The sequence below is a fragment of the Seriola aureovittata genome, chromosome 13 (assembly GCF_021018895.1).
Source record: "Seriola aureovittata isolate HTS-2021-v1 ecotype China chromosome 13, ASM2101889v1, whole genome shotgun sequence".
Taxonomy (NCBI): domain Eukaryota; kingdom Metazoa; phylum Chordata; class Actinopteri; order Carangiformes; family Carangidae; genus Seriola; species Seriola aureovittata.
The window spans coordinates 3589027-3613152 of NC_079376.1; the positions used below are offsets into that span (position 1 = coordinate 3589027).

Genomic DNA, 24126 nt, shown 5'->3' on the forward strand with positions numbered 1-24126 from the left:
CAGGCTTAGTGGCTGGAAATTTATCCTCTCCGAAATCAGGTTCATTTTGAGCTTTTTCATTTGGAATGAAAAGTATTGGTTTCATGTTTTTTCCTGGCAGCTGTCTGTACCAGTACATCTGGTAATAGGTAACACCCTTGGTGTGGTTGCAATGCATCTTTGCACTTTCACCCTGGTTCTTCCACAGTATGGGGGTCTGGTTGACATCATTGCTACCAGTAGGACCTGTGTGTTCAACAGTAGATGTTAACACATGCAAACTCTTATATTCTCTTATTATTCTCTGACATCACTGCCATTTCAAATGATAAACTCTTATTAGGTATAAAAGCAAAAAAATTTAATGAACACAAAAACATAAAAATGTACATTTTTATTTCTATTTACAAATCCATTTAGTCCTCGGTTGATTCTCTTGTTTATTACCTGAAGTCCAAAGCAAACAGACAGACAGTGTGAGGAGGTTTTGTTTGATGATAATATCCATGTTGTGTCATGCAGAAACTAACACAGTCTCATTTAGTGACAAAAATATGAACAGCTGCAGGTGGGAGTGTTAGTTCTTTGTGTTATGTAATGTTGAGTATAGTAAGTGGTAGAGTTCCCCCTTCAGTCAATCACTCTTATCTGCAATAACTCTAATTCCAGTCAGTTATAATAAAAAGCTGCTTGTCAGTGATTTTTTTTTTTGATGAAGAAAACATGAAAGATCTTTCTGTGCCAGCAAACATCTAAAAAAACTAACACCTGATGAAGTTTTAACTTTCAGGTTCAATTTCAGATTCTATAAATGTTTTAGCGAGAAATTTCAAACCATAAATGGACAGAATAGAAGTGTTGAAGATCAAGTGATAGACCCTCATTTCCACACCAACATACTGTTCACATTCACTCAGTCATAAATTTACCGTCTTCTCTGAAGCTGAACAGCTGCTGGTGGTGACTCACTGGCTGTTCAACAAAATGACATTTTCCAGGAAAAGTTGCACTGTTTTTTTTTTTCTTCTGATGTTTCACCTTCTTGCAATCGGTGTAAATCTATGATTAGTAATCTCACACATTCTTTCTGGTCATGCAGCACCCTGTTTTCCTGGGGCTTTTGGGAAACGTTGGGAGACAGATCCGATGATGGTGATTCTTGGAGCAACTAGCTCTTAATTTTCTGTCAATAAATAAGAAAAAAATGTCTGTCTTGTTTGGAAAAGTAACTGCAAAGAAGTTAATTTTACGAATGCAGAAGCTGGACACTGTCCCCACATATGATCAGCGGTTGGGAGAAATGGCAAACACACTACACTTTAGATTTTAGAGCTAGATTTTACATGAAGATAGAGGTGTGTTTGATCTGGGACCATGTGATAAAAGTCTTTCAGGCTAAGAATTCTTGTGTTGAGTTCAATGTAAAGCATCATGCTGTGTATTTTGTTTCCTTTTTCCTCCCAAAAGGTATTTGTAATATGTAAGTATAATTTAGTTCTTTAAAAGAATCACTAACTTGCACTTAATATATCTGTGGCTGTGGCTGCTGTTGTCATGATTGGTGTGAAAAATAATGAACATATTTTAAATTGAAAAAAAGAAACAAAAGGCAGTTTCCTCTTTGAGTCCGTGCAGGTCACTGAAGGTGACTTCTCCCACGCACTGAATGTGGCTGCGAGCGAGACGGAGGCGCCAAGTATGGCTACAGATTTACAGAGCTGAATTGGTGACTCACATGAAAGCACTGCAGCTATTCATGCTGTTGACATCAGTATTTAGTTTTTAAATGGATCGTAGAAGTTGCCATATATAGCTCCAAAAAGTGCTCTTGCTGTAAGACACAGTTCTACTGTAGTTTCATTTACAGCTCCTATAAAGTTTGGACCAGTAGGTGGCACCGTTCTCATACTTTTGCAGTGAGACAGAAATAAAATAAATAAAAACAAACTTGGGACGAACCTTTCCTCTGAATCTGAGTCCAGACTTAGACTGTGAGTCATGAGTTATTAGACGGCTTTGAAAGCACAAGTACAGTCATTTACATTTAAATTTGATTCCGCCCCCTGGTGTTTTAAAGCCCAAGCATGTCCTCTGATCTCCTGGCTCCTCTCCCTGTGCGGTTTCTGCAAGTCACTGTAGATCATATTGGATGAAATATTTATTCACACAGCTGTGGTTGGTTTTCACAGACATCTTACAAGTGTACACAGTTCAGAGATATGTGAGATTTCACAACCCAATATTGAACAGGAAGGATGCTGTGTCTGTGCGGCAGGAAGCTCAAACTGTTCATTGGTGAGACCGGTTCGAGGGGGGATCAGGAACAGCTGCTGGCTTCACCTGACACTCACCTGGTACATTTATGTGCAGTTACTATATAATTTAGTTTAATATGATCAAGCGTACTAACACTATTGCATTTAAGTGTGATCTATGATTAGATCACTCTAAAGATAAACTACAAAAACATTAATAAAAATAATTTAAAAATTCTAATTAATCTCATAAACTCAGTCAATCAGTCTTTTTTCCTTCATCTGATATTATTCAGTTTCATAAAAAGTCAGTAAAGATCTTGACGTAACAGGATATTTATTTACAAAAATGACAGTGATGTAATGTTGTGACATCAACAAGCGTTTCTGGAACGTCTCCAAAAACCCTTTCTTCCACTGAACCCAGTGAGACAAATGAGTATCCTCAGGATTTCGGATGAAAATTATGACACATGGGAAAATTTTCCATGATGTTGTGGTCTGTGCGTCATAACGCTATTTGTGTTAAAAACAAAGCCAGCTGTCAAATAAACCTTTGCAAACTTTGGTCTCTAGGGAGAGAACAAATCCAATTTTAGTCCTCATAAACTAAACGAAGTAAATTACTGTGAGCCCCTGGGTGATGCAGAGTTTTTTCACTGTTTAACGTTTGGAAATTGTCCGCTGTCTGCCCCCGAAAAGGTCTCTTTGCTTTTCAAAATAACAATACAATGGTTACAAAATGCATTAAAATATGCAGTATAAATATCAATGATTTCAAACTGATAATCATAATAATGTTGAAAAGCCAAGTTAACTGAGTCCATGTCAGCGTCTTCAGGACACACACAGACCTAATGTTGTGACTCACTGGTACCCTCGAGGATAAACAGCATTTTGTCCTTTGCGATCACCATTAAGACGGTTAAAGGGTCAGTCCACCCAAATTACTGAGTGCAATTTTGTTTTTGGTGCACTGAGCTTTAAAATGTCCCTCTAGAAATCATATTGTGGTTTGGCACACAAACTGTAAAGAGGACAGTTATTATCATTTTTTTTTAAATTACGCAAATAAAACCAAAAACAATATCCTTGCATACCACTAATATTTGGTAAGATATTTCAGTTGTAAATGGGGTGGACTGAGCCTTTAACAGTATGACTATGAGCAGATTTAGTAAGGGTGGAAAGGTCTGTCAGGTGAAAGTGTTGAATCCAGTCTTATTGTGCAGAGGAATCCCCTCTGCTCCTCTGAACTCCTCTGCAATGTCATCGAATGTGCGCCCCTTCGTCTCAGGGAGGCGAATCCAGGTGAAGGTGAAGGCGAGCAGAGCCACGATCATGAAGAGGAGGTAGATGTACTCACCGCAGACTTTCTGTTTGTGGAAGAGACACCACAAGAATTCCTTTAAGCAGGGAATTTGACCTTTGTATATCAAACAGTAGATCTAAATTCTGGCCCAAACTGCAGCACAATCATACCATGTGAAACAACACAGAATCTCAGAGTAAGAAGTAAAAGAAGAAAAAGAGAAGAAAGAAGAGCTTTAAAACAAGAAAGGAGAAAAACAACAAGGTTGTTTTATTTGGTTCATTGGTCTTAGTTTCAGGTTGGCTGCAGTCTCTGCTGTTCAAACAGATGTTTCCCTGGTTAACTGTTAATTTACTCACTATTATTTAAACCTGATTTTAAAGGATTTAGAAACAGATTTATACATATTTAACATTGAACAGATTTATGTCTTTTTTTTATAGTCGATTCATATGTATATAACAGACTGAACAGATTTATAGTCTGTATTCAACAGCCGTGTCTCTGAGGTGCAAGCGAACTGGCAAAAGCAAACAAGAAATCCACCTCTAAAGTTTCCCCTGACGTTTAGCTCGGTCACTCAGCATGCAGGCCAACATTATAAACCCACCAGTAATGGAGGAAAGAGGAGCGCCAGAACAAACTTCCCTCCCCAGTTGAGCATGCTGGTGAAGGCCATGGCGATGGGTCTGCCAGGCTGGTCGAACAGCTCGGCCGCGATGAACCAGGAGATGGGGCCAGGGCCCAGCTCATAGGCCGAAATCAGGCAGAAAACCAGCAGGACCTGCAGGCTCCGCAGCTCCGGGGCCAGGTGCTGAACGGTGGACAGACGAGTTTCTTCGTCATTGTGTATTTGTTAATGTTTAAGAGGAAAATTAGACTGGACTTAAGTTTCAAACCGTTCTCAAAAAGATACCATAGTGTGTTTTAACAATTCAACTGCGAATGCTATAAATATCAAACGTTGGACATCTAGTGCATATCCAATATTACAATACAACTTTTCCTGCACAAATGAAAATAACAATTGCACTGAGCAAAATGATCTCACCAGGACAGAATCGACTATGGTCATGAGTAAATTGCACACTGCTATGGAGATGAAACCAGTCAGGAGCAATCTCCTCCTCCCTGCCCTTTCCATCAGGAAGAACTGGAGAGGAAAAAACAACTCAGCGGTGACTCTGCTCACATTTCATCCGGCTTTTTTGAATTAAAATGCAACATTATACCTGTTGTGGTTCAGGCTGTAAAACCATTCAAGACTCAGAAGATTCAACACTTTATCTTTAGTCCAACATTTGGGTTCAGCTTGTGGCAAAATCTACAAAATGTGATTCACCTTATATATTAAATAGATTTAAAGTTTAGTGATCAGACTTGTGAGTTTCTGTTGAGCAGCCCTTTTATCATGATATCAATCATATTGTTACAATTACATGTGAAGCTGCAATTATAAAGGCTCACAACTAGATTTTGTACTTACTGCTACCAAAGTGAAGGTCACATTGACAGCCCCCACACCCAGAGTCAGGTATTTGGCCTCATCAAACTTGGCCTGGAACATTCTGGTGGAATAATTGATGATCTGAAGGAAAAGAGCAGAAATTGACTTTAATTTAGTGGGTGGTTGGTGCTGAGGTTGAATAATTTATAGATTTACCAGAGAGCTGGGCTGAATATTCATCAGAGAGTGAGCGAGCCAGCAAAAAACTGAGCTTCACTCTGAGAGTATCGTTGTTTTATTTATGTTTTACCAGTAATTTACCAAATAATATTTTAGGAGTACCACCTTCGCCTTGTGTGAAACTGTTCAAAACTCATTTCATGCGACTCACTGCGTTGAATCCGGACAGCTGGCTGCCTAAGTTAATGATGAGGACGATGATGATCGGCTGCTTGTAGCTGCGCTTCTTGAAGAACTCGTGGATGGTGACACCGCTCTGAGTGTGGGCGGCCTCTTCCTTCATCTCTTCCAGCTCAGCAAACACTTTCTCTGCTCTGCCTCTCAGTCGCAGCAGGGCTGGGGGGTAAAACACCTTCTATAAAGAAGCTGAGATACTGGAGTGCATTAAAAGCATTTTCATGTTTTGATTCAGCCATGAATCCATAAACTGGTAATAAAGCTTCTTCAGGTCATCACTGGCGACATCTATACAGAAACTCTTTTCAATAATCAATGGAGCTGTAGGAGGACATTTAACTGTTGCGTGATGGAGCTCCAGTGAAATAATGTGACCGGTGATGTGAAAACTGCAGAGACAGTGCAACCCACCAGCCTCTGCCTTGCTCTCCTCTCCGCGGTTGATGAGCAGGTATCGAGGGCTCTCAGGGCAGAAAGGCAGGACCAGGTACTGGGTCAAGGCCGGGATGAGAGACAGGGACAGCATCATGGCCCAGTAATGCTCTGTACCCAACACTGTCTCCAGACCAGCAACCTGCAGCAAACAAATTCAGGACTGTTTGACAGTTTCACTTCCTCAACAACCTCAAACTGCTTTTTCATTTATCTCTGATTCCTCACCATCCCCACCAGGATGCCCGAGGCAAAGGACACCTGGTTGAGTGTAGCAAAGGCGCCTCTCAGGTTAGTGGGGGACACTTCCTGGATGTACAGCGGATTAAGAGTCATCACCAGGCCGCAGAACAGACCGAACACCAGCCGTCCCAGGATGAGAACTTCAAATGACTCGCAGGCTTTGGATGCGGACATCAGACATGCTCCCACCACGGAGAGACAGTTCACTATTAGAATGGAGTTACGCCTGGAGGGGAAGATGTGAGAAATGACAAACACAAGAAAAGTTAAAAAAAATATGACGGAAATATTAAGAAAAATAATAATTTTCATACCGTCCATAAGAATCTGCTACATATTTGACTCCCAGGGAACCAAGCAAGGCTCCAAAGTCCTTAATGCTGACGGAGAGGGACCACAGCAGAGTCAGACTGTGATCTGGCATCGACTGGTTGTGTCTGGCTCTCCAGGTGTGGTTGAAGAACTCTTCGATGATCTGAACAACAATTGTAAAGCGAGGCAATCTGCGTCACTAAATACATGATAAGCAAAACTTCAAATTGAGGAATTCACCTTTAAAACTGCTTTTTTTTTCTCAACGTACAACCAAACAAGTTTCTGATCGAAAATTTTATTCAATAATCTAAATCATTAAATCCATCTGGAATTAAAAACCTTTTATGTTGCACTAATTATTTCCGACTGAATGTGTCGTGAGAAATGTATAAAATCTGAAGGTCTGTTTAAGACTAAATTCAAACAAAAGTAATTAAAAATAAATTAAAAAAAGTCATTTATTGCAAAAGTTTAGTCAACCTGTTAAAAATCAAACCTCTGCCAGCCCAGAGGAGCCAGGCCTGGAGTTGAGCCGGAGGGTTTCAGCAGATTAAGTTCATTCAGTGTTTTATTTGGGCTGTGAGATATTTGTTTGGCCATCAGCAACTTTTTCGGCCTTCCCCTCTGAACGGATGATAACCTGGGCTGATACTGGCGCTCTGTGCTGCAGTTCTGTACTTCACTTGCATTTAAAGTCCATTATTGCTCTGCGAGACCTCCTGCACGAAGTCTTGATAGATATAGTCATTATTTCAACGTAGGAATTTGTATTCTTTCATTGAGACAGGTACTGATGGGTTTCATGTCGGGATGGATGTTAATGTACAGCAGTGGTGTAGTCGAGTCTTGAGTCCCAAGTGTTTGAATCCGAGTCACCAAAGAAGATCACAAGTCGAGTACAAGTAGAGTCCCAATGACCCAAGTCCAAGTCTGAGTCATCTAGGTCGAGTCTGAGTCCAGTTCAGAGACGGGTTCCAGTGCAAACGGAGTTTATTTACTGTGTGTGACATGATAGTTGGAGTCCTTGTCTCCAACTTTTGAGTCAACGCTCAAGTCTAAGTCCAAGTCATCAGTGTTTAAGTCCAAGTCACAAGTCCTGAAAAGCAGGACTCGAGTTGGACTTGAGTCTGAGTCCTGGACTCCAGAACTACAACACTGATGGACGGTATATTCATAAAGATAATTTTAACACTAAAAATAGAAGAGAGATCTTTGAAGCCAAATGTTGTTTTCAGTATCAACCAACATCATGTCATGTTCCCCCTTTAGCTCCTGTGTGTCCTGCTCACCTTGCCTGGTGCATTGATGTTGCCGGTGTGGTAGCCAATCTGCAGGGAGCCCAGCACCGCTGCCAGGATGGAGGTCAGGAGCGTGGCAGTCAGATGGCTCTGTGCAGTAACAGTGTCGGGGTGATGTAAGTCATTCTTATTCATATCAGATTCACAACACTCTAACTTCCTCCTTCTTATTTTCTCAACAAAAATGAAACCACCGAAAGTTAAATGAACAGTAGCTACAATAAGATGTTTTGAATGCAACTTTTTTAAATCTACAGTACAGACTCAACCTCACTGACCCATCATGGCTCTCCCAACATAAGTGACTCTCTCACTATTTATTAAGGTCAAGGGTGGCAGGAACCACAGTGTTTTCACACACTGACAAGATGTCCAGAATTTTAATTACCACAAGTGAGTGTTAGGGCTCCTTCTGCCAGACTGTGTTCATTTGTAGAAAAATGGCTAAAACAACAAACCTCCTGGGACGCCATTTGTTTGGGTGAGTGTCACTCCGTCCAGATGTAGGTGCATTTATTTTCTTCTGACTTTCTCTGCTGTGAAAAACCCAAATGATGCCAGAATTAGACTGAGTATGATCACAGAGATACTGTACATGTGCTAACACAGCAACAAGATTTCATACATATTAAATATTTAATGGACTTGCTGTATGTTAGGTAAAATCTTTTTTTTTGTGTGTGTGTTTTGAAATTACAATTTTATTATAGTCTCCCGGCAGCATGACATCAAATAACATCCGTCCAGGTGGAGCGATGTCCTGTATGCTTCACAGCACACAATGATTTTAGTTTTTTGAGAAAAGATGTCAAATATGTTGTAGAACGTTGTAGAAATCAAATCAATCAGTGAAATTATATGCTTTTAATGTACAGCTGTTCTTCTTACCTGTGCTGTGGAGTAAAACAAATTGCTTGTCGTGTTGAAAATATAAATCCAAAAAGTGAAAAAAAGAGAAGAAAGAAATCCAGTTAGTTGCTGCTGTGAGGAGAATAACTTCTCTAACATTCATATTAAAGGCAAATTAAAATGTGATCAAACTTCATGAGTGAACTGGATTTACCTAGTTTCATCAGTGCGTTTGAAAATGGACACGATGACAGGTTTATTCTTAAAATCCCTATATATATTATTATGTAATAGTAAAAACAAACACCTTTACTGACTGTTATCTATATTAACATCTATATCTTTACATAGTTTTTCAAGTTCTCACCACAGTTCCTCAGTCACACGATGATCCCGTCTTCATCCCTGAGTTTCAAATATGACTGTGTAAATTTTCCTGTCTGAACATGCAAACACCAGCACTGGAAACTGTATACACACACACACACACACACACACACACACACACACACAGAACCAGTGAGTCCAGTGATGAAGTCACACCCAGCTGGTGAATTTGGGGCAGGCCTGACAGAATGGCAGCCTCGGGCCTCCTCTGGTTCTCATGGACCAGCTGATCAGCGTCCTGAGTTCTCACTGACTGAGGATCAGTTTACCAGCTACATCCAAACATTAAATTAACAACACGGCTGTTCCCAGGCCGCAGCTAAACTGAGTAGTACTGAATAGGCATTTTGGCAATAACACAGCCTCGTGCTTTAGCTGTGTGTGTGTGTGTGTGTGTGTGTGTGTAATTGTGGGTAATTTTGTCTGTGTGCTGTGATGATGCTCACTAAAATGAAGAATTCAAGAGTGTCTGGTGACCTTGAATTTCCCAGTGTCTTTCTAGGAACTGTCTTGTTATTGCCTATCTTCCTCTGTGGTGGTGTTCTCATTTTGACACATGTTCTTCTTTTGGAGTATTAAAGAGAAATACTTCCTGTATTTCTTCGAGCCAACTTGCTGTGTAATGTAATGTAAATTATGTTTTTAGATAAATCAAACCGTACTTTGTTGGGTCAAGATGTTCGCTGACGGAGACACTCTGTGGTGCTTTCAAGGACAGTCCTAAAAGACAACACCCATCACACAATGCTGTGACAATTTAGAGCCTCAAGGATTTAACAGACAGTATCAGGAGGACGTATATGTGTGTGCATACTCTCCCCTCTCTTCTTTGACCTCCTCCTCCTCTCCAAAATCCAGATACATGAGGGGGAACGATGGAGCAGTAAGGGTTGAGTGTTTGTATGTTATTATTATAATCTGGTCATTCATGTTCTTAATAATAAGAGTGATTATGTGTGTTTTTTTGTTTGTACATGGATGTGTTGTTAGCATGGAAATGTGTGTGTGATTCTGTGGGTTGCATGATTCAAGTTGAGTATCCATATCTCACATGCAGGTAATAACCAGCTCTCCCAAAATTTCCCATCTATGAAGTCATACAGTTCTTAAAATCCTGAATCTCATTACCTCAGTTTTATGGTTTTCATGCTTTAGTTTCAGCTGATGAACTGCGTGGCCTTACTGGAAGAGCCTTCCTTTATTCACTTCTTCACATGGATCATTGAAGTTTAATCCAATCCAGTCTTATCGAATGACTGTTACACAGTTACGAATGTTTCTGTTTGTGTGTGTGTGTGTTGAATGTGCAAACACATCTTGCTGTATAAGCTATATGTGTGCACATGAGGCATATACACTAGTAAAATGACACAAAAAAAGAGACACACACACACACACACACACACACACACACACAGACCTGACTGCCGAGGTGCACAAGCCAAATAAATAAAAGTATGAAGGAGAAAGATGAACTTCATAATAATGTTGGGTGAGGAAACCTCAGCCTCACCACAAACCACATCATTTGTGCTTGAAAATAATCTTTATTATTAAAGCTTAAGTAAAATATGTACAAATTAAATATTAAGTGGGCCCTGATGGAAGTGATGAAAAGCAGATCATTTCAATCCACAGAAAAGACTGAGCTGCACTGACTCATGTGAAATACTTGAGTTGTGCTGAAAACAGGAAATAAAAGACCTCTTCTTTAACCTCATATTTGCAAAACAGTGATAGTTTCACATGTCAAATATTTATTTCTTATAAACTATGTACTGTAATTTATTCATAGCTTCTTCTGAATATTCTGTATTTTTTGTATTTTTTAGTTATTTATTGTCAGACCTTAGAGAACATGTGTGTTTTTAAATAACCTATAATAAAACTGAAGATGTCTGTAGTCTAACATAAATGAGAAATACAATCCCTCTTTATTTCCATTTTATAGAGCTGAAGTTCTCACCAACACTTATTTCTGGCTGTACTTGCTGTACCTGTCACAGGACTGTATTTAAAACAAACCCTCAGATGTTCTTATCGTACATTAAAGCAAAAAAGAGTGGAAAAAATAGTTAGCATCAGGGGGTAAAATGCGTTGTCCACCTGCAAGCTCTGTTCTTGCAGCTGAGTTCTCAATTAGCATGTGGATACGCCTGTCTGGAACATGACCTTTGACCCCTGAGCCCTGGCCTCCTGGCAGGCAACCCCCTGACCCTGCTCAGGCTGCTGGGCAGGTGCTGCTGCAGGATCAGAGGGCATCAGGCACAAATGGTGAGCAGTGTACACTATCATCCCCCCACTGCTAATGTCCAGCTATCACACAAACTAATGGTCCTCTCTAATTACCTGTAATGGTGTTTGATCTGTTTCTAAGTGTTTCAGTGCACAAAGGAGGGAGAAAAAAAAACTGCACAAAATTACTCACCACTGCCAAAATGTGGGAAATGTAAAATAGTAGGTCATTGTACTGGAGAACTCGTTTATATCTCACACTTACCCAAATGATCCCTGTCATTAATGTATTTATTTATAATTTTTTGTTTGAAATGCATAAAAAATTGGATTTTCTATCTGTAGACATACTAAATATTTTATTCCTGTTTTTTTTAATAGGTGAAAAGTTTTTAGCGTAAAATCAGTCAATAATAAAAGCCATTTCAATGACCTACGTCTGAATATCAGAAAACATAAAGTTCTGAATCTCCTTGAACAACATCACGCAGCACCTGCACTGCCCGCACGTCACTTTCAAAACCCCAAATTCCAATCTTCACCTGTGAAACCCCTTTGCCAGCCCACCTACTCTCCACGCCACCTTCAACAAAGGGGAAAACACACACACGCTCTCTCTAAAACACACACACACACACACACACACACACACACACATGCATCCCTAAGCAGCTGCGTCATTATAAAACTCTTTTGAACTTCACACTGGAAGTCAAATGCCACATGTGTCAGTACAAGACAGATGTACTGCAGCTGCCTCTTGGCTCCAATTTCATCTGTGATACAAGCCTCTCTCTCTCACCCTCTCTCCCTCACTAGCAACCCCGCCCCCCTCCCTTCACTCCCATACCACCCCCATCACCAGCAACCTCACCCTGAAGCCCTCCGCCTCCCATCATGCACTGACAACATCCGCACCTTTGAAGTCTCATCACTAAATCAGAACATCTCCCACCACACACAAATCAACAGGCCCAACAGAGAGCATCTCTGTAGGCAGGTTTTGACATTCAAACAAGGGGATAATTAACCTCAAATATTTATGTAGCAACCAGAGGGTCCACTTTTAATAATTGTTCAAATGTTCAACCAGCTTCCTGTCAGGTTTCATGCTATACAAGCTTGAAATAACTTGCACATCAAAAAGTGGCATGTGCAACCCCAGTAGAGTTTAAAAAAAAATGCACAACACATAACTTTTCTTTAAAAATATTTATTGTCAGTTCATGAAACTCAAATGGCTTGGCTGATGCTGTGTAGTATGTGTGTGTACCTGGCTAACAGGGTTCAGTGTGTGAACTTGCAGCCTGCAGAGACCTGTCCTCACCATTAGGGGTCAGTGTGGAACTGGTTCTTCCCCCCTCAGACAGCTTGTCCTCTGTTCCAGCTCTAAATGCTTTCCCACTGCACAAGAAGTCCAAACTGAGCATAGTTTGAATAGATGTGGTATAAAACAGCATCAGGATCAGTTCCATATTATTGTTTCCTTTGTTGTTGTTTTCTAGCATTACTGTAGCACATGGACCAGTGTGACTCTGATGGTTTAATAGAAATAGGAAGAGAAGAGAAACTCTGTAGTTCTGTGACAGAAAAATCCATCTGAACATCTTTCCAGTTTATGATTAACAAGCTCTTCTCTTCATATGTGTTTGCAAGAAGTTAAAAAATGGCCTTCTCCAAGACCGGTCCTCTCCATTGTTCTGTCTTGTGTGTGTCTATTGTGACACAAGCTCAGGAATTAAGGCCTATATTACAGTGGACAAGCATTTTAGTTCTCGTTGCAGAGCCAAACAGCTGCACCTCAAGCCACGTAATTTACATTGACCAATTTCACCCAAAGACAACACGTCTGTGTTTTGTTTTCCTACAGATCTAATTTCTTCAGCCATGAATAAGAAATGTTGTCAAAACATCTTGCAGTGGAAAAGTGGCCGGTGAGGAGCAAGACAGTCTTGGCTTCCTGCTGTCAGGCTGACGATCATCTGTAAGCCTCCTTCACTATATGTCCCCCCATCGTGATTAGCAGTGATTACTAGCCTGTTAGGTTGTTTTAGATCTTGCATGTAATCTGCAGGTCTACGGCGTCTGGAAGCACTTCAGCAGACACACACAAGCCTAGTGTTCAAACCTGGACTGAGACAGGCGCTCAGGAGAGACTGCACAGCCCTCTAAAAAAGACAGGTTTCTTCTCTCATTCTTGGCATAACTGTCCAGTTCAAATTAGACGCGACTGGACTTGTGATTGTAGTGGATTAAGCACCAGATACTGTATACATTCTTGACCGTGTATAGTGACGATGACAGGAATCGTAAAACACAAGCCGAAAAAGTCAAATAACCCCGCCACAGATAAAATAAACACCGCTCTGAGCTGATAACATACAGTCTGGTCTAAGCATTTCAATGTTGTGAATTAGCTACTGTAATAGCCTAACGTTTGACATGATGTAAACACAGAAAGGTATATAATTTTTTTTTTTTTTTTTTTTTACAATAAGCCAGAATGACAGTGAAGTAAGTGAACTCCCATATGCCCCACAATGCAATTTAGTAAAACAAACAAACAAACAAAGGTTATTGTACATATTTACAATAGGAGCCTTTTTTTGTCTCGCATTCATGAGCCACTGCAGTGACTCTTGGGAATATGGTAAGAAATACACAACTCAAAACAAAATACACAAGCATTCAGACCACAATAGCAACTCGCAATTCTCCTTTCTCGAAACTCAATTGTTCCCAAATGTGAGGAAGAAACTTTTATTTTTCACATTCTAAAACTTGTTCACAAGGTCTTTCTCTGGACTTTTTCCTCCTTGCTCAGTCACTTTCCTATTAATCGGACACCCTGGGGGGTATTTTACTTAATGCACTGTCTTCCATAGGGTGGCAAAGCTCCAAGTATGTGTGGTGGTAAATGTTTCACAGAGCAGGGCTGACATCAACTGTTGGAGGACAGACAATGAATGTGCTTACATACACAAAATGTACTCTGATATTACTGGGCAGACTCAAATATTTATTTTAGGACCTGGCATTTGTAAATGCCACATCTTGTTTACAATAACAGGGATAAACGTGAATATGACGGCTGAAACGAGCTGATATTAATGGGATACTCGCCCACATAAACATCTTACTGGTTGGGATCAGTTACCTCTTTTTCCTGGTCCTATTAAGAACATTTAAAACTCATTCTCTGGACTATAATCTGTTTTGGGAAAGCTGTCGCCATTAGTAATGGTAACCAATAGAAACCGATGAACTCTTGATCACTATACAGAAAATTCAGCGTTAACGTGTTGGAAATACCAGCGTCTTTCACTGTTTTATAGAAAATGATTATTAACGTTAACTTATTAGAGGGACAATATGAGCCACAATGACTTGTAACTTCACATAAAATTACACAGCAGCATGACACACCGTGTAAGATCTGTGGTAACCAATGGCCTTCATTGTGGTTTGAACTTCAATCAACTTCTTTTGGCTCACTGTTGTTTGTTTTTATGGCGACTTTACTGTGTAGTTCAGTCTCAGTGCCGTCAGCAAACTGCTAAATAAACCCACTTCACGCTTCCAGCTTGGCACCAAAAACCAGACGGAGAAAATGGTCAGTAGTGACCATAGTGGAGCAGCTAATCAGCCAGATATGTTTCCCAGGAGTTGGTGGAAACCAAAGCAGAGCTAAAAGGAACGTGAATATTAGATTTGGGAATGGAAGGCAACCTTTTGCTAACATGTTAGCCACAATAGTTTTATAAGGCAATAATATTCCAGGGTTGTGTGTCTCTAGTTTTGGAGTGTATCTCCTAAGCTTTAATGTGTTTTTGATATGTTCATACTGCCACATGCATGTAAACACATAGACATGTTTCATCTGCTGGGTGCTGCAGTGTAAAGTATACTGCTAGGATTGTGTACACACTGTATTATGAGGGGAAGATTGGACATGACAGTCAAAGTACTCTTTCACCTTTTGATATTACCAATAGCTGCTTTAAGTTTTCCAATTCTCACAAGTCTCACATCTGTTACAATTTGCTTTTCAAATGTTTTTTTTAACTATAATTTATTTTCATCTCTGGTATTTAGTGAACAAAAAAAATCACACATCAGATTTTGTTTAACAAACATCTGACAAACATCTTGAGCCGAATTGTTAATGCTAAAAAGTTCTTTACAGTGCAAAGGGGATTGATGCAGCTAATTCTGCACTGATAAATTAGACTTTGATCACAGTCTACTTCTAATGCATGCGGTTCACTTAATATTGCATGTTCACATACAACATGACACACTTGTTTGAACTGGTCTGCATCGCCATAGTTTGTGTGTATCAAGGCAATCTTTGTACTGAATGTGACTCAATGTAAGCTCCTCTTTAGCGGGCTGCCACTGCCTGCATGCTACTATATGTAACAGGGGACATGTATGTTTAATTTCCTAACCACTGAATGCGGCAGACGGATCACATGGGGAAATGTGGTAACATGAACATACTCGTTCTTCCAGTGGTGAGCCGGTCTTCTCTTTACAAATATATTCTCATTCTTACCTAGACCTCTTCAGTCGCTTCAGGAGAAAAACAACACGTACAAACAGATAAAATGTCAAACATAGGGAGGAGAAAGTGCAAATATTTTGGCGCTGCTTCATTTTCTTTTCTTGTTTTTCTGTTCATTTTTTTTTTTTTTTTTTTTTTTTTTAAACTCAGGAACTTCTTAATTTTTCTGCTCCATCTTTCTCTTTCCTGTCAGCAAGCGTACAGATGCCTTCCCTCTGCGCCCTCTGCTCTCGTCTCAGCTTCTGGATCCTTCTCTTCTCACACCAGACGACCTACTGGGAGCAGGACGGGCAGACGAGGGCGGGAAGGAGAGAGAAAAAGAAAAGAAAACGTATTCACATGTTAGTTTCAGTGTCCAGGCCACACATGTGCTGTTGCATGAGCTAACTTGGACAAACCAGCACAAGCACACTTTAAATAATGTATGTAAAATCTAATATACATAGTTTAAGAAATATAATTTTCTTAAAACCATCATTAGAGATGGATGCTGCGCTCCTGTGGAAAGCAGATCCGTCCTCATCGCACCAGAATCATTTTCCGCAGTGAAACAATAAAATAAACTCAAGTCCAGACTGAAGTTTACCCAAAAAAACAAAAATAAATAATTGTACCCTTCACTCACTAAAACTGTAACACAGCAATTCTGCTCCTTACTGTGTTGATATAAGTACTTTAAATGCAATGTGAAGCAACGGGGATGACAGTGAATAATTAGAAATAGTAAATGTTTCATTTAAATTACGAGTTTATTGTTCTTTTATTAATTCGGTAAAAGAGCAATAAAATCTTTGGTTACCTCCTAAAGATTGACTGCTCCACCACCAGAAGATCCACATGCACCGCCACATGTGCTGATGTTAGGTTACAACATGGCTATAACTCTACAGGTCTCTGAAGCTGTGTGTTGTGTTGCACTCGTGCTGAAACTGCATGGGACAGTCAGTCAGTGTGCAGCACAAGAGACTGACTGCTCGCTCATCAATGGAGCAGTGGGTGAGAGGGGCAGGCGGCGGAGAGGGAGAGTGAAAGAAAGAAGGAAGGAAAGGCCTGGGAGAAGAAGAGATGGGTAAAGAGCTTAGATTGCTTACAGATGGCTGTGAGAGGGGAGCAGAGGTCCAGAGCACTGTGAGAGTCCAGGTTTTGTGTGTGTGTGTGTGTGTGTGTGTGTAAGTTTGTATGCACCTCTGTATTTTTCATGTGCATGGTAAAGAAAGTGTCTGAGCATGTGTAAATGTGTATGTGTGTATAGTATCTCAGTCGATTTGCATTTCCTGTGTATTAGTTTGTCTTTGCAAGCTTGTGTATATGCTGTATCTACCAGCCTGTGTCTATGTGTGTGTGTGTGTGTGTGTGTGTGTGTGTGTTTGTGTGTGAGAGAGAGAGAGAGAGTGCAGCAGTCGGTGGGGGTGGGGATATGCAGGTGCGGTCCATGTCAGTGCTGGTTATGTTAGCCATGAAATAGAAGTCCAGCTGATTTCACTACACACTCTGGAAGCTTCTGTAGTCTGAGGCTAAAACATCTACTCCAGAGTCGAGTGCTCTCCTCAAACTCTAAAGCATCACAATCTCCCCACAGCTCCATAAATCACTGGCTACGTTCCACATGAGTCAGTTTACTGGTGAATGTTTTCACCTATACTTTAAGTGTTCAGCATGAAGCCGTGAATAAAATATTACAGCCACATATTTGTACTGTGACTGGTTGGATTCATTCAGGTGACTACTGTATTAGTCTGTTGCAAAAACACAACACTGAATCCACCTGCATCAACACAGTACAGAGCTTTCACATTATCCGCTATAAACACAAACATGTAAAACAGACCAGCCCCAGCCACAGGGGTTTGTTTGGCATGCAGCGCATAAACCTACAACTGTGTGGACTTTAACTTTGACATTTTGTGTTAGGGTGACTGGAGGGCACGAGGTACAAGCTCTTGGCAGTGTCCAAAACATTTATCCCCTCGGAAGCCTGAGAATGCTCAACAGACTAAATAGTGATTTGCACATTAGGGTTTAGGCAGCTTTCATATACAAGTGGAGGTTTCGGTCTGATCATGGATGACGTTAGAGTCTAACCTCTGCGGAACATAAAAGACTAATTTCATGTCATGATCTGAACAATATGGCAACCAGCTGGCCTAAGTCCTAACATCGTTTTAGGATATAAAGAATCATTTTAATGTTGTAAATGGATTTTTAATCAGCATCTGTAACTGTAGCACTTTGTATATTCAGTGTGATTTAGACGTCACAGCCCTGGCAGCGTTGGTTCTACCTGTTGAGCTGTGCAGTGCCACAGTATTTCCCGATGCCTCTTTCCAGTGAAGTCATGCTGCTCCTCTCTTTAGTTCAGATAAATGTCTCTGTTGTACCGAGCTGAGCTACAGTGGTGCTGATGAATCGGCTTTGCAATTACCAGGCTCCAGAGCAGCGAATGGTCCTCTCCCTCCTTTCCTCCCAGTCACTGAGGACACTGTCTGTGCCATTAACAACACAAAGCTCCCCGGCCTCTCCCTGGACACCTTGGCCCCACTTGTGATAAAGAGCTGAAAGCAGATCCCGTCTAGAAGTGAATCGCCTCGACTCACCTGGGACCGGCCAATAAAGACACTTGGCTCGGTAGCTGGGAATCATGGTATACCTGTACATGGTGGCGACTGGGGGGAGAGGACTTGGCCAACAGGAAAGATGCATATAAATTCACTGTGAAGGATTTCTGTAGCAAAATCACCCAAAAATACAGGGAGTGACGGTGAGCAAAGCAATGCTTATCTAACTGTCACCATCCTCTCTGTTGACCTCTGTTACCTTTAACAGTACAGTGTGTCGAGCTGATGTCACAGTAATTAAAACACAAGTGGTGTGGAGTAATTGCTGCTGGCTCTGAGAGGACAGGGCTCCGGGCTCTCTAATGGTCCTACAGCCCCGGTGCCAGACCTGCCTCATAATGCCCTCCTTTCATTCCCGCCTAATGACAGACACGGCCAGGACAAACAGGAGACGAGACGAGAGAGGAAGAGCGGAGAGGAGTTTGACATAAAACAGCAGACAGGACACTGAAAGCATAAGGCCATGTGCACATCTGACTGCTCGTGTCGGAGCCGGCTGCAGCTACAGAGCAGTACAGGGAGATTCAGATGGTCTTTGTCAGGTGAAATAAGTCTCTAAATGACTTCAGTGACGAGATGGCAATATATTCATGTTCCTTCTCAGTCACTCCTACTTAATGATGTCAGATTGATATTTATATGATTATAAACCTACCATTATACTGGCTCATGGAGAAATGCTGCATGCTCCTGTCACTACCTTAAACCACTGGACGCCATTTAACCACAGTCCCATTCCATTCATTACAAACTCTCCACTGTGTGATATATGAAAATACAGGATGTTCATCTCTGACAACAACAAAGCAGCAGCATCGTACCTGTGTCTCATTTGTAAGGCCTTGCTATCTTAAGTTGCCGATATATTTAAAAGCCTCAGTTGAGTTCAAAGTGAACAAACATGACACCAGATCACTGGATCAGTCTCGGCTTTTGAAGTTCCTCATACCAACTAAACTGGGGCAGGTCTCTCAGTCCTGGAATAAACTGAGACACGGCCTGAAGTCAGAGACGCTCATTCCTCTGAGGGATTATAAAGTCATGCTTACTGATATGTTTAATGTGATGTAATTGTATTGTGATGCAGGGTTTAGCATGTAAATTGTGTCATGAATAAAATTGCCTAAATAATTTTTATAACTGTCCATTTCTGACACAAAGTTTAAGAATAGGCGATAGTTGCAAACAGATGCAGAGGCTACAAACAGCACTGTCCATTATCATCTATATAAAGGAATGGCTTTTAGTCCCTGTTGCTGAGACTGAAGTTGTGTATGTAGCACACACTGTTTGTTCCTCCTAGTTATCAAATACACAACTACTCATGCTCAACAACAGCTGATGTTTTCTGCAACATAAACCCTTTGTCTAAAACCTCTGTAAGCAATCATAACGGATCCTCTAATATCTTATAATTGTGTGTGTCCGTGTTCAGTGTGTTTTTGTGTGTGTGCAAACATTCATACATGCACACCCGCATGTGTTTGTACTTATTCAAAAGTGTGTTTACGTCTTTCTAAATAGAATTAAGACTTCTGAAGAGAACATCATGAACCCTGCTGCCAAAGCCCATCGCAGGAAGTTTAACGGTGAAACATTTTTTTGTGTTTTTCTCGTCGCAGTGAACGAGACAAACTGCTGGAACCGTCTGAAGCAGCAGACCTGCTTCTCAGCCGCGGCCTCGCTGTGAGAAGGCTTCACAGAGAAAATCACCGCCCTGGGCTTCTGTTACATATCTCATCTGTAATGAGATTTCCAGTCTCTTCAGAGGATGGATGCCACCCTCTCCAGCACTTCAGAACTCACACAAGGTATTCAGATGTTTTCCTTTGCCGTTTCCAACGTGTCGAGAGTGGGGAGCCTCATACAGATGTGCTCCACGCTGCCCCACATGCTCTCACTATCCTTCACCTCAGAGCACGTACTGTAAACTGTAAATATGTCCAACAACACTCCAGTGACGGTCCAAAGCTGCGACAGAGCATGATAAGATTTAAGGCCTGGCAAAGGCAGCTTGACTTAAAGGGATCCAGGCCATTAAGGATCAGCTAAGCATACCTGAACACAATGGCCGTCTATCTCTGTCAAGGCAGAACGCTGCCATATGTTCTCACAGACTCCTGCTTCTTTCTCGCAGGCTTTCTGTCTCTCTCTTTCTCTTTTTACATACCTCACTCTGTCCACCATCAGTGCCTGAGTGGCAGCATAAGGAGCCATATAAAGCTGTCAGGACATTTAACTGTAGCTCTTAAGCATGAAGGTGAGAGATTCAGTGACTACAGGGAAAACAACCGGCCGAGGCTCCTTCTCTGCTCCTCCAATACCCGAGCTGTTTATCCTGGCAGCCCTGCCCAGGGTCCGAGAGACCTGACGTTATGCCCGCTCTGAGCCACTGTTCTCCAGGCACAGCGGGGCAGCGCCAGGGTAAACACATGACCTCAGCGCTTTGTGGCGCTGAACCAGCCGAGTGGCCAGAGTCAACAGCATCAATGGGACCAATAATCGCTCAATGGGGGGAATCCCGACAGATTGAAAAAAAAAAGAGATTAGGATAAGGAAGAGATAGACTGAAAAAGAGTGAGATGGACTAACAGAGAGAAAGACAATAGAATAGTACTCTTTTTATTGTCACTTAAATGTTTTAGTAATTTTTCAAGCAAAAATGCCCAAAATTCTCTGATCTCAGCTCAGTGTGAATATTTGCTGCTTTTCTTTGTCACATATGATAGAAAACTAAATATCTTTGGGTTTTAGACGTTGGTCGGATAAAAAAAAAATATCTCATGATGAAACCTTGGGCTTAAACAATTTATAATGGACATTTTCCCACAATTTTCTGACAACAAGTCATGTTAAGAATTGGCTTTATGGCGACTCACTGGAGACAAAATCTGACTCGTATTGAGCCGCTGACATGAACGAACACACACCACACTCTTGACAAAAGAGCACATGCACACAGGCACCGCCAGCACAAAGAGCTCAACCTGAAGTGTGCTTTGCTTTGCGTGTAAACGATTGCTGCTTTGCCAAATAGCCGGAACTGCCCCAAACTAACTAATTTCACCAAAGTGCTGGTTAATGGATTACGCATTGAGCCAACTACAGCAGCACCCAAAGCCAGAGGCGTGGTTAGTGGAAGCATATTAGTTTGCCTTACTGAACAAATTTGTCCCTTGCCTTGTCCCTTGGCTGCCGCTTGTTGTTGAGCTACCTGCAACAGAGAGAAAACAAAGACGACTGAAGGTAATGGAGGCAGATGTTTTTGTTTTTTAGGTCACTAAAGAAAAAATATGCAAGTACCTTTGCAGTAACTGTATCAGAATATTTAAAAAAATAACAATTCAAAAAACGATTTGGTTCATTACATTTAACACTTATGACTGTGACTCTCATTTTGAGTTTGTTTCATGACTGCTGGCCTTTTTCTAACCAGGTAAAACCTTATTTCAAAACCTCTAAAGATGAGTGTCAGTGAGAACATCCCTTTTCTCTGTGCTGGATGATATGTGGATTGTAGCTGGCAGCAGCCTCTCCCTGTAAGCTGCTGTGACAGTTGTTACTGATCTATATTAGGGCCAGTCTGTAAACTCATGATGAGTAGTTACAGTTTTCCGGCCCAGACAGTGTCTAGGATCCACGACTACATTAGTCTTGTCTAAATATTCATCAGTGAGTGCTGAGTGGAGCAGTGCACCTTATTTAGACTGCCAACACATCTGTTTGTCACATGCAGCACACTTACTTCATCCTCTGACTGAGACGGACTTTTTTTTTTTTTTTAAACTTTGACACGATGAAAAGATTAGTAAAAATCTAATGTAAGAGTAAATGGAAATGTCATCTTATAACAAACAAGGACCATTTTTATTCTTGTACATCCTAAATTCGGCATTTCTGAATGAACTCATTCTAGTTTTGAAGCCTCTCCACTGGTTCAAGATTTACCCGATCTGAACCATTAGAGGAGCAGATCAACTGTAGAAAGTGAGTGTTGTGTGTCTGACTGGCTGTATGCAGAGTTTCCCAGCTGGCCTGAGGTTCATACCAAGGTCATGACCCTACTCCATGACCCTGCCAACCCAGCTTCCCTCTTCCTGTCTTACCCTCCTTGCTGACGCCCAGACAGCCCTTCAGCTCCTGCAGAGAAATGGCCCTGTCCTTATTCAGGTCACAGTAGTCGATGAACTTGCGGGAGCATTTCTTGGGTTTGGCTTTCTTCTTCAGGTACTTCTTGAAAGGTTTTAGTTCCTTCTTGTTTATGTCATGGCTGCCGTTGTTATCCAACTGGGCAAAGTACCAGTGCACCACCCGCTCCTCTAAAGTGTGACTGGGGTCAGGCTCGACAAACCTGATGAAGGTCAGAGGAGCAGATGGGAGAAAAAAAAAACATGGATGTAACAAACCCAGAAAAACTGAGATAAAGGGAAAAGTCATTTACAGACAGTGACACCTTTTAACCATTAGTCATAGCAATTACACAGAACATTTCAATATAAACCAGGCCAGAATAAACTGGAAACACAGACGAGGAGCTTCACATAAATACTGTAAAGATCACATGTTGAAGTTTATCTAAGAGGCTGATAAACACTTCTTAACCCTGCCGTTTGATATGTGATCACATCCCTTCTCACTCAAAAACAATGCTCCATTTTGTGGAGCTAATTGAAATGAAATCACAACATCCAATGCAAAAGAGATGTAACTCTGGTTCCTTCAGGCTTTTTGTTTTATGGCAGAAACTGACAACTTGTTTTATTGCAGCTTAGCTTGCAATAGAATTATTTTAAAATTTCTGCTTCGCAGAACGAATTCACCTTTTCAGGCGGTAACTAACTCAGCTACATCGACATATTCCATGATATGGACAGCTGTACTCCAAAATACCTCTCAGTCCCATCTGTGTATACGGTTCTAGCATTGATGGAGCGGGAACACTAAAGCCTGTCAGGGTCTGTGCCAAAATCTGTGCATTGCATGTCAGAGAGAAAATATTAGCATGCAATTTGAGAAAAACCAGAAGAGGTGGAAGTTTTCCACGAATAATCAGCCATGAGGTATCTTGCTCACGTACAGTACAGTAGAGTCCTGACACCACTTACCTCCCACCACCAGAGGGGGCTGGTGAGTTTATAGCTTGCACCATGTCTGTGGTGAGGGCATCTAATAAGCTTGTAATGAATTCCACTTTTTTCCCCTCCGGGCAGCCTGGCACAAATCGGAGACAAAAATACAGCAGAATTACCTTCCACAACTAATTTGAGTCATTATGGCGGAGTGAAGCTGAAGAGCCTCCACAGCGTCGGCTGCACTCAACCAGTATGACAGATGTCAAACAGAAAACAGCTGTAAAAAGAAGCATGCGAACCACGTCCAAAGCTCAGTGACAAACCTGGTGTATGTGTTAAATGCTCATCGTTACTGATGAATCATTATGGATGTATTTTCAGCAGAGGTGAAATACACAGTTTGGCTGTTTTGTAAGACTTGAGAAAAACAGAGCTGAGGCACATGGCGAGAGGTGGAACAGAAGTGTGCGGTGATGAGAGAGCTTTGTTGAGCAGTGCAGACCTGTTAACTTTTATGACACAATTCTGAACACCTTGGGTAGCTCTTTTTAATTGCCCAGATGTATGGTTTTAATAGCACGCTAAACCAGTGCAAATTTTTCCCTCCTAATTGTGTCTCTTAAAGGGAAACTTCAAACACAGCTGCATAGTAAACTAATCTTCTCATTCTGTCTTTTCTTTTTTTTTTTCAGTCTCTCCTTCT

The 24126-nt window shown here is 41.2% G+C and overlaps 2 protein-coding genes across 7 annotated transcripts in view; both read right to left on the reverse strand.

Annotated features, from left to right (window-relative positions):
• Nucleotides 1–3423: 3423 nt before the first annotated feature.
• LOC130180354 (solute carrier family 2, facilitated glucose transporter member 1) lies at nucleotides 3424–7833 on the reverse strand. Its single transcript, XM_056393847.1, has 9 exons — nucleotides 7690–7833; nucleotides 6400–6560; nucleotides 6071–6311; nucleotides 5822–5984; nucleotides 5385–5569; nucleotides 5033–5134; nucleotides 4598–4699; nucleotides 4157–4360; nucleotides 3424–3610 (listed from the first exon to the last, which is right to left on the reverse strand). The coding sequence occupies exons 1-9, from the start codon at nucleotides 7831–7833 to the stop codon at nucleotides 3431–3433; spliced, it is 1482 nt and encodes a 493-aa protein (XP_056249822.1). The 3' UTR covers nucleotides 3424–3430.
• Nucleotides 7834–12366: 4533 nt separating this feature from the next.
• smoc1 (SPARC related modular calcium binding 1) overlaps nucleotides 12367–24126 on the reverse strand; it is a 48551-nt gene continuing 36791 nt past the window's right edge. For 4 of the 6 annotated variants that reach the window (XM_056392911.1, XM_056392914.1, XM_056392915.1 and 1 more), the window contains 4 exons: nucleotides 23457–23562; nucleotides 22458–22702; nucleotides 21532–21565; nucleotides 12367–16011 (listed from right to left, as the gene is read on the reverse strand). In XM_056392911.1, the coding sequence (XP_056248886.1) occupies nucleotides 15972–16011; nucleotides 21532–21565; nucleotides 22458–22702; nucleotides 23457–23562 (425 nt within the window). In that variant the 3' untranslated portion in view covers nucleotides 12367–15971. Of the gene's footprint in view, nucleotides 16012–21511; nucleotides 21566–22457; nucleotides 22703–23456; nucleotides 23563–24126 lie in introns of all 6 variants that reach the window. The other 2 variants (XM_056392913.1, XM_056392912.1) reach the window with 2 other exon arrangements.

Excerpts from the sequence above, each read along its gene's own strand:
- LOC130180354 (XM_056393847.1), bottom strand. The coding sequence starts at position 7,833 with ATGAATAAGAATGACTTACATCACCCCGACACTGTTACTGCACAGAGC. Across the intron at positions 5,135-5,384 it reads AGCTGTCCGGATTCAACGCA|ATCATCAATTATTCCACCAG; the intron begins GTGAGTCGCATG and ends CTTTTCCTTCAG. Across the intron at positions 3,611-4,156 it reads TCCTCTTTCCTCCATTACTG|AAAGTCTGCGGTGAGTACAT; the intron begins GTGGGTTTATAA and ends TTCCACAAACAG.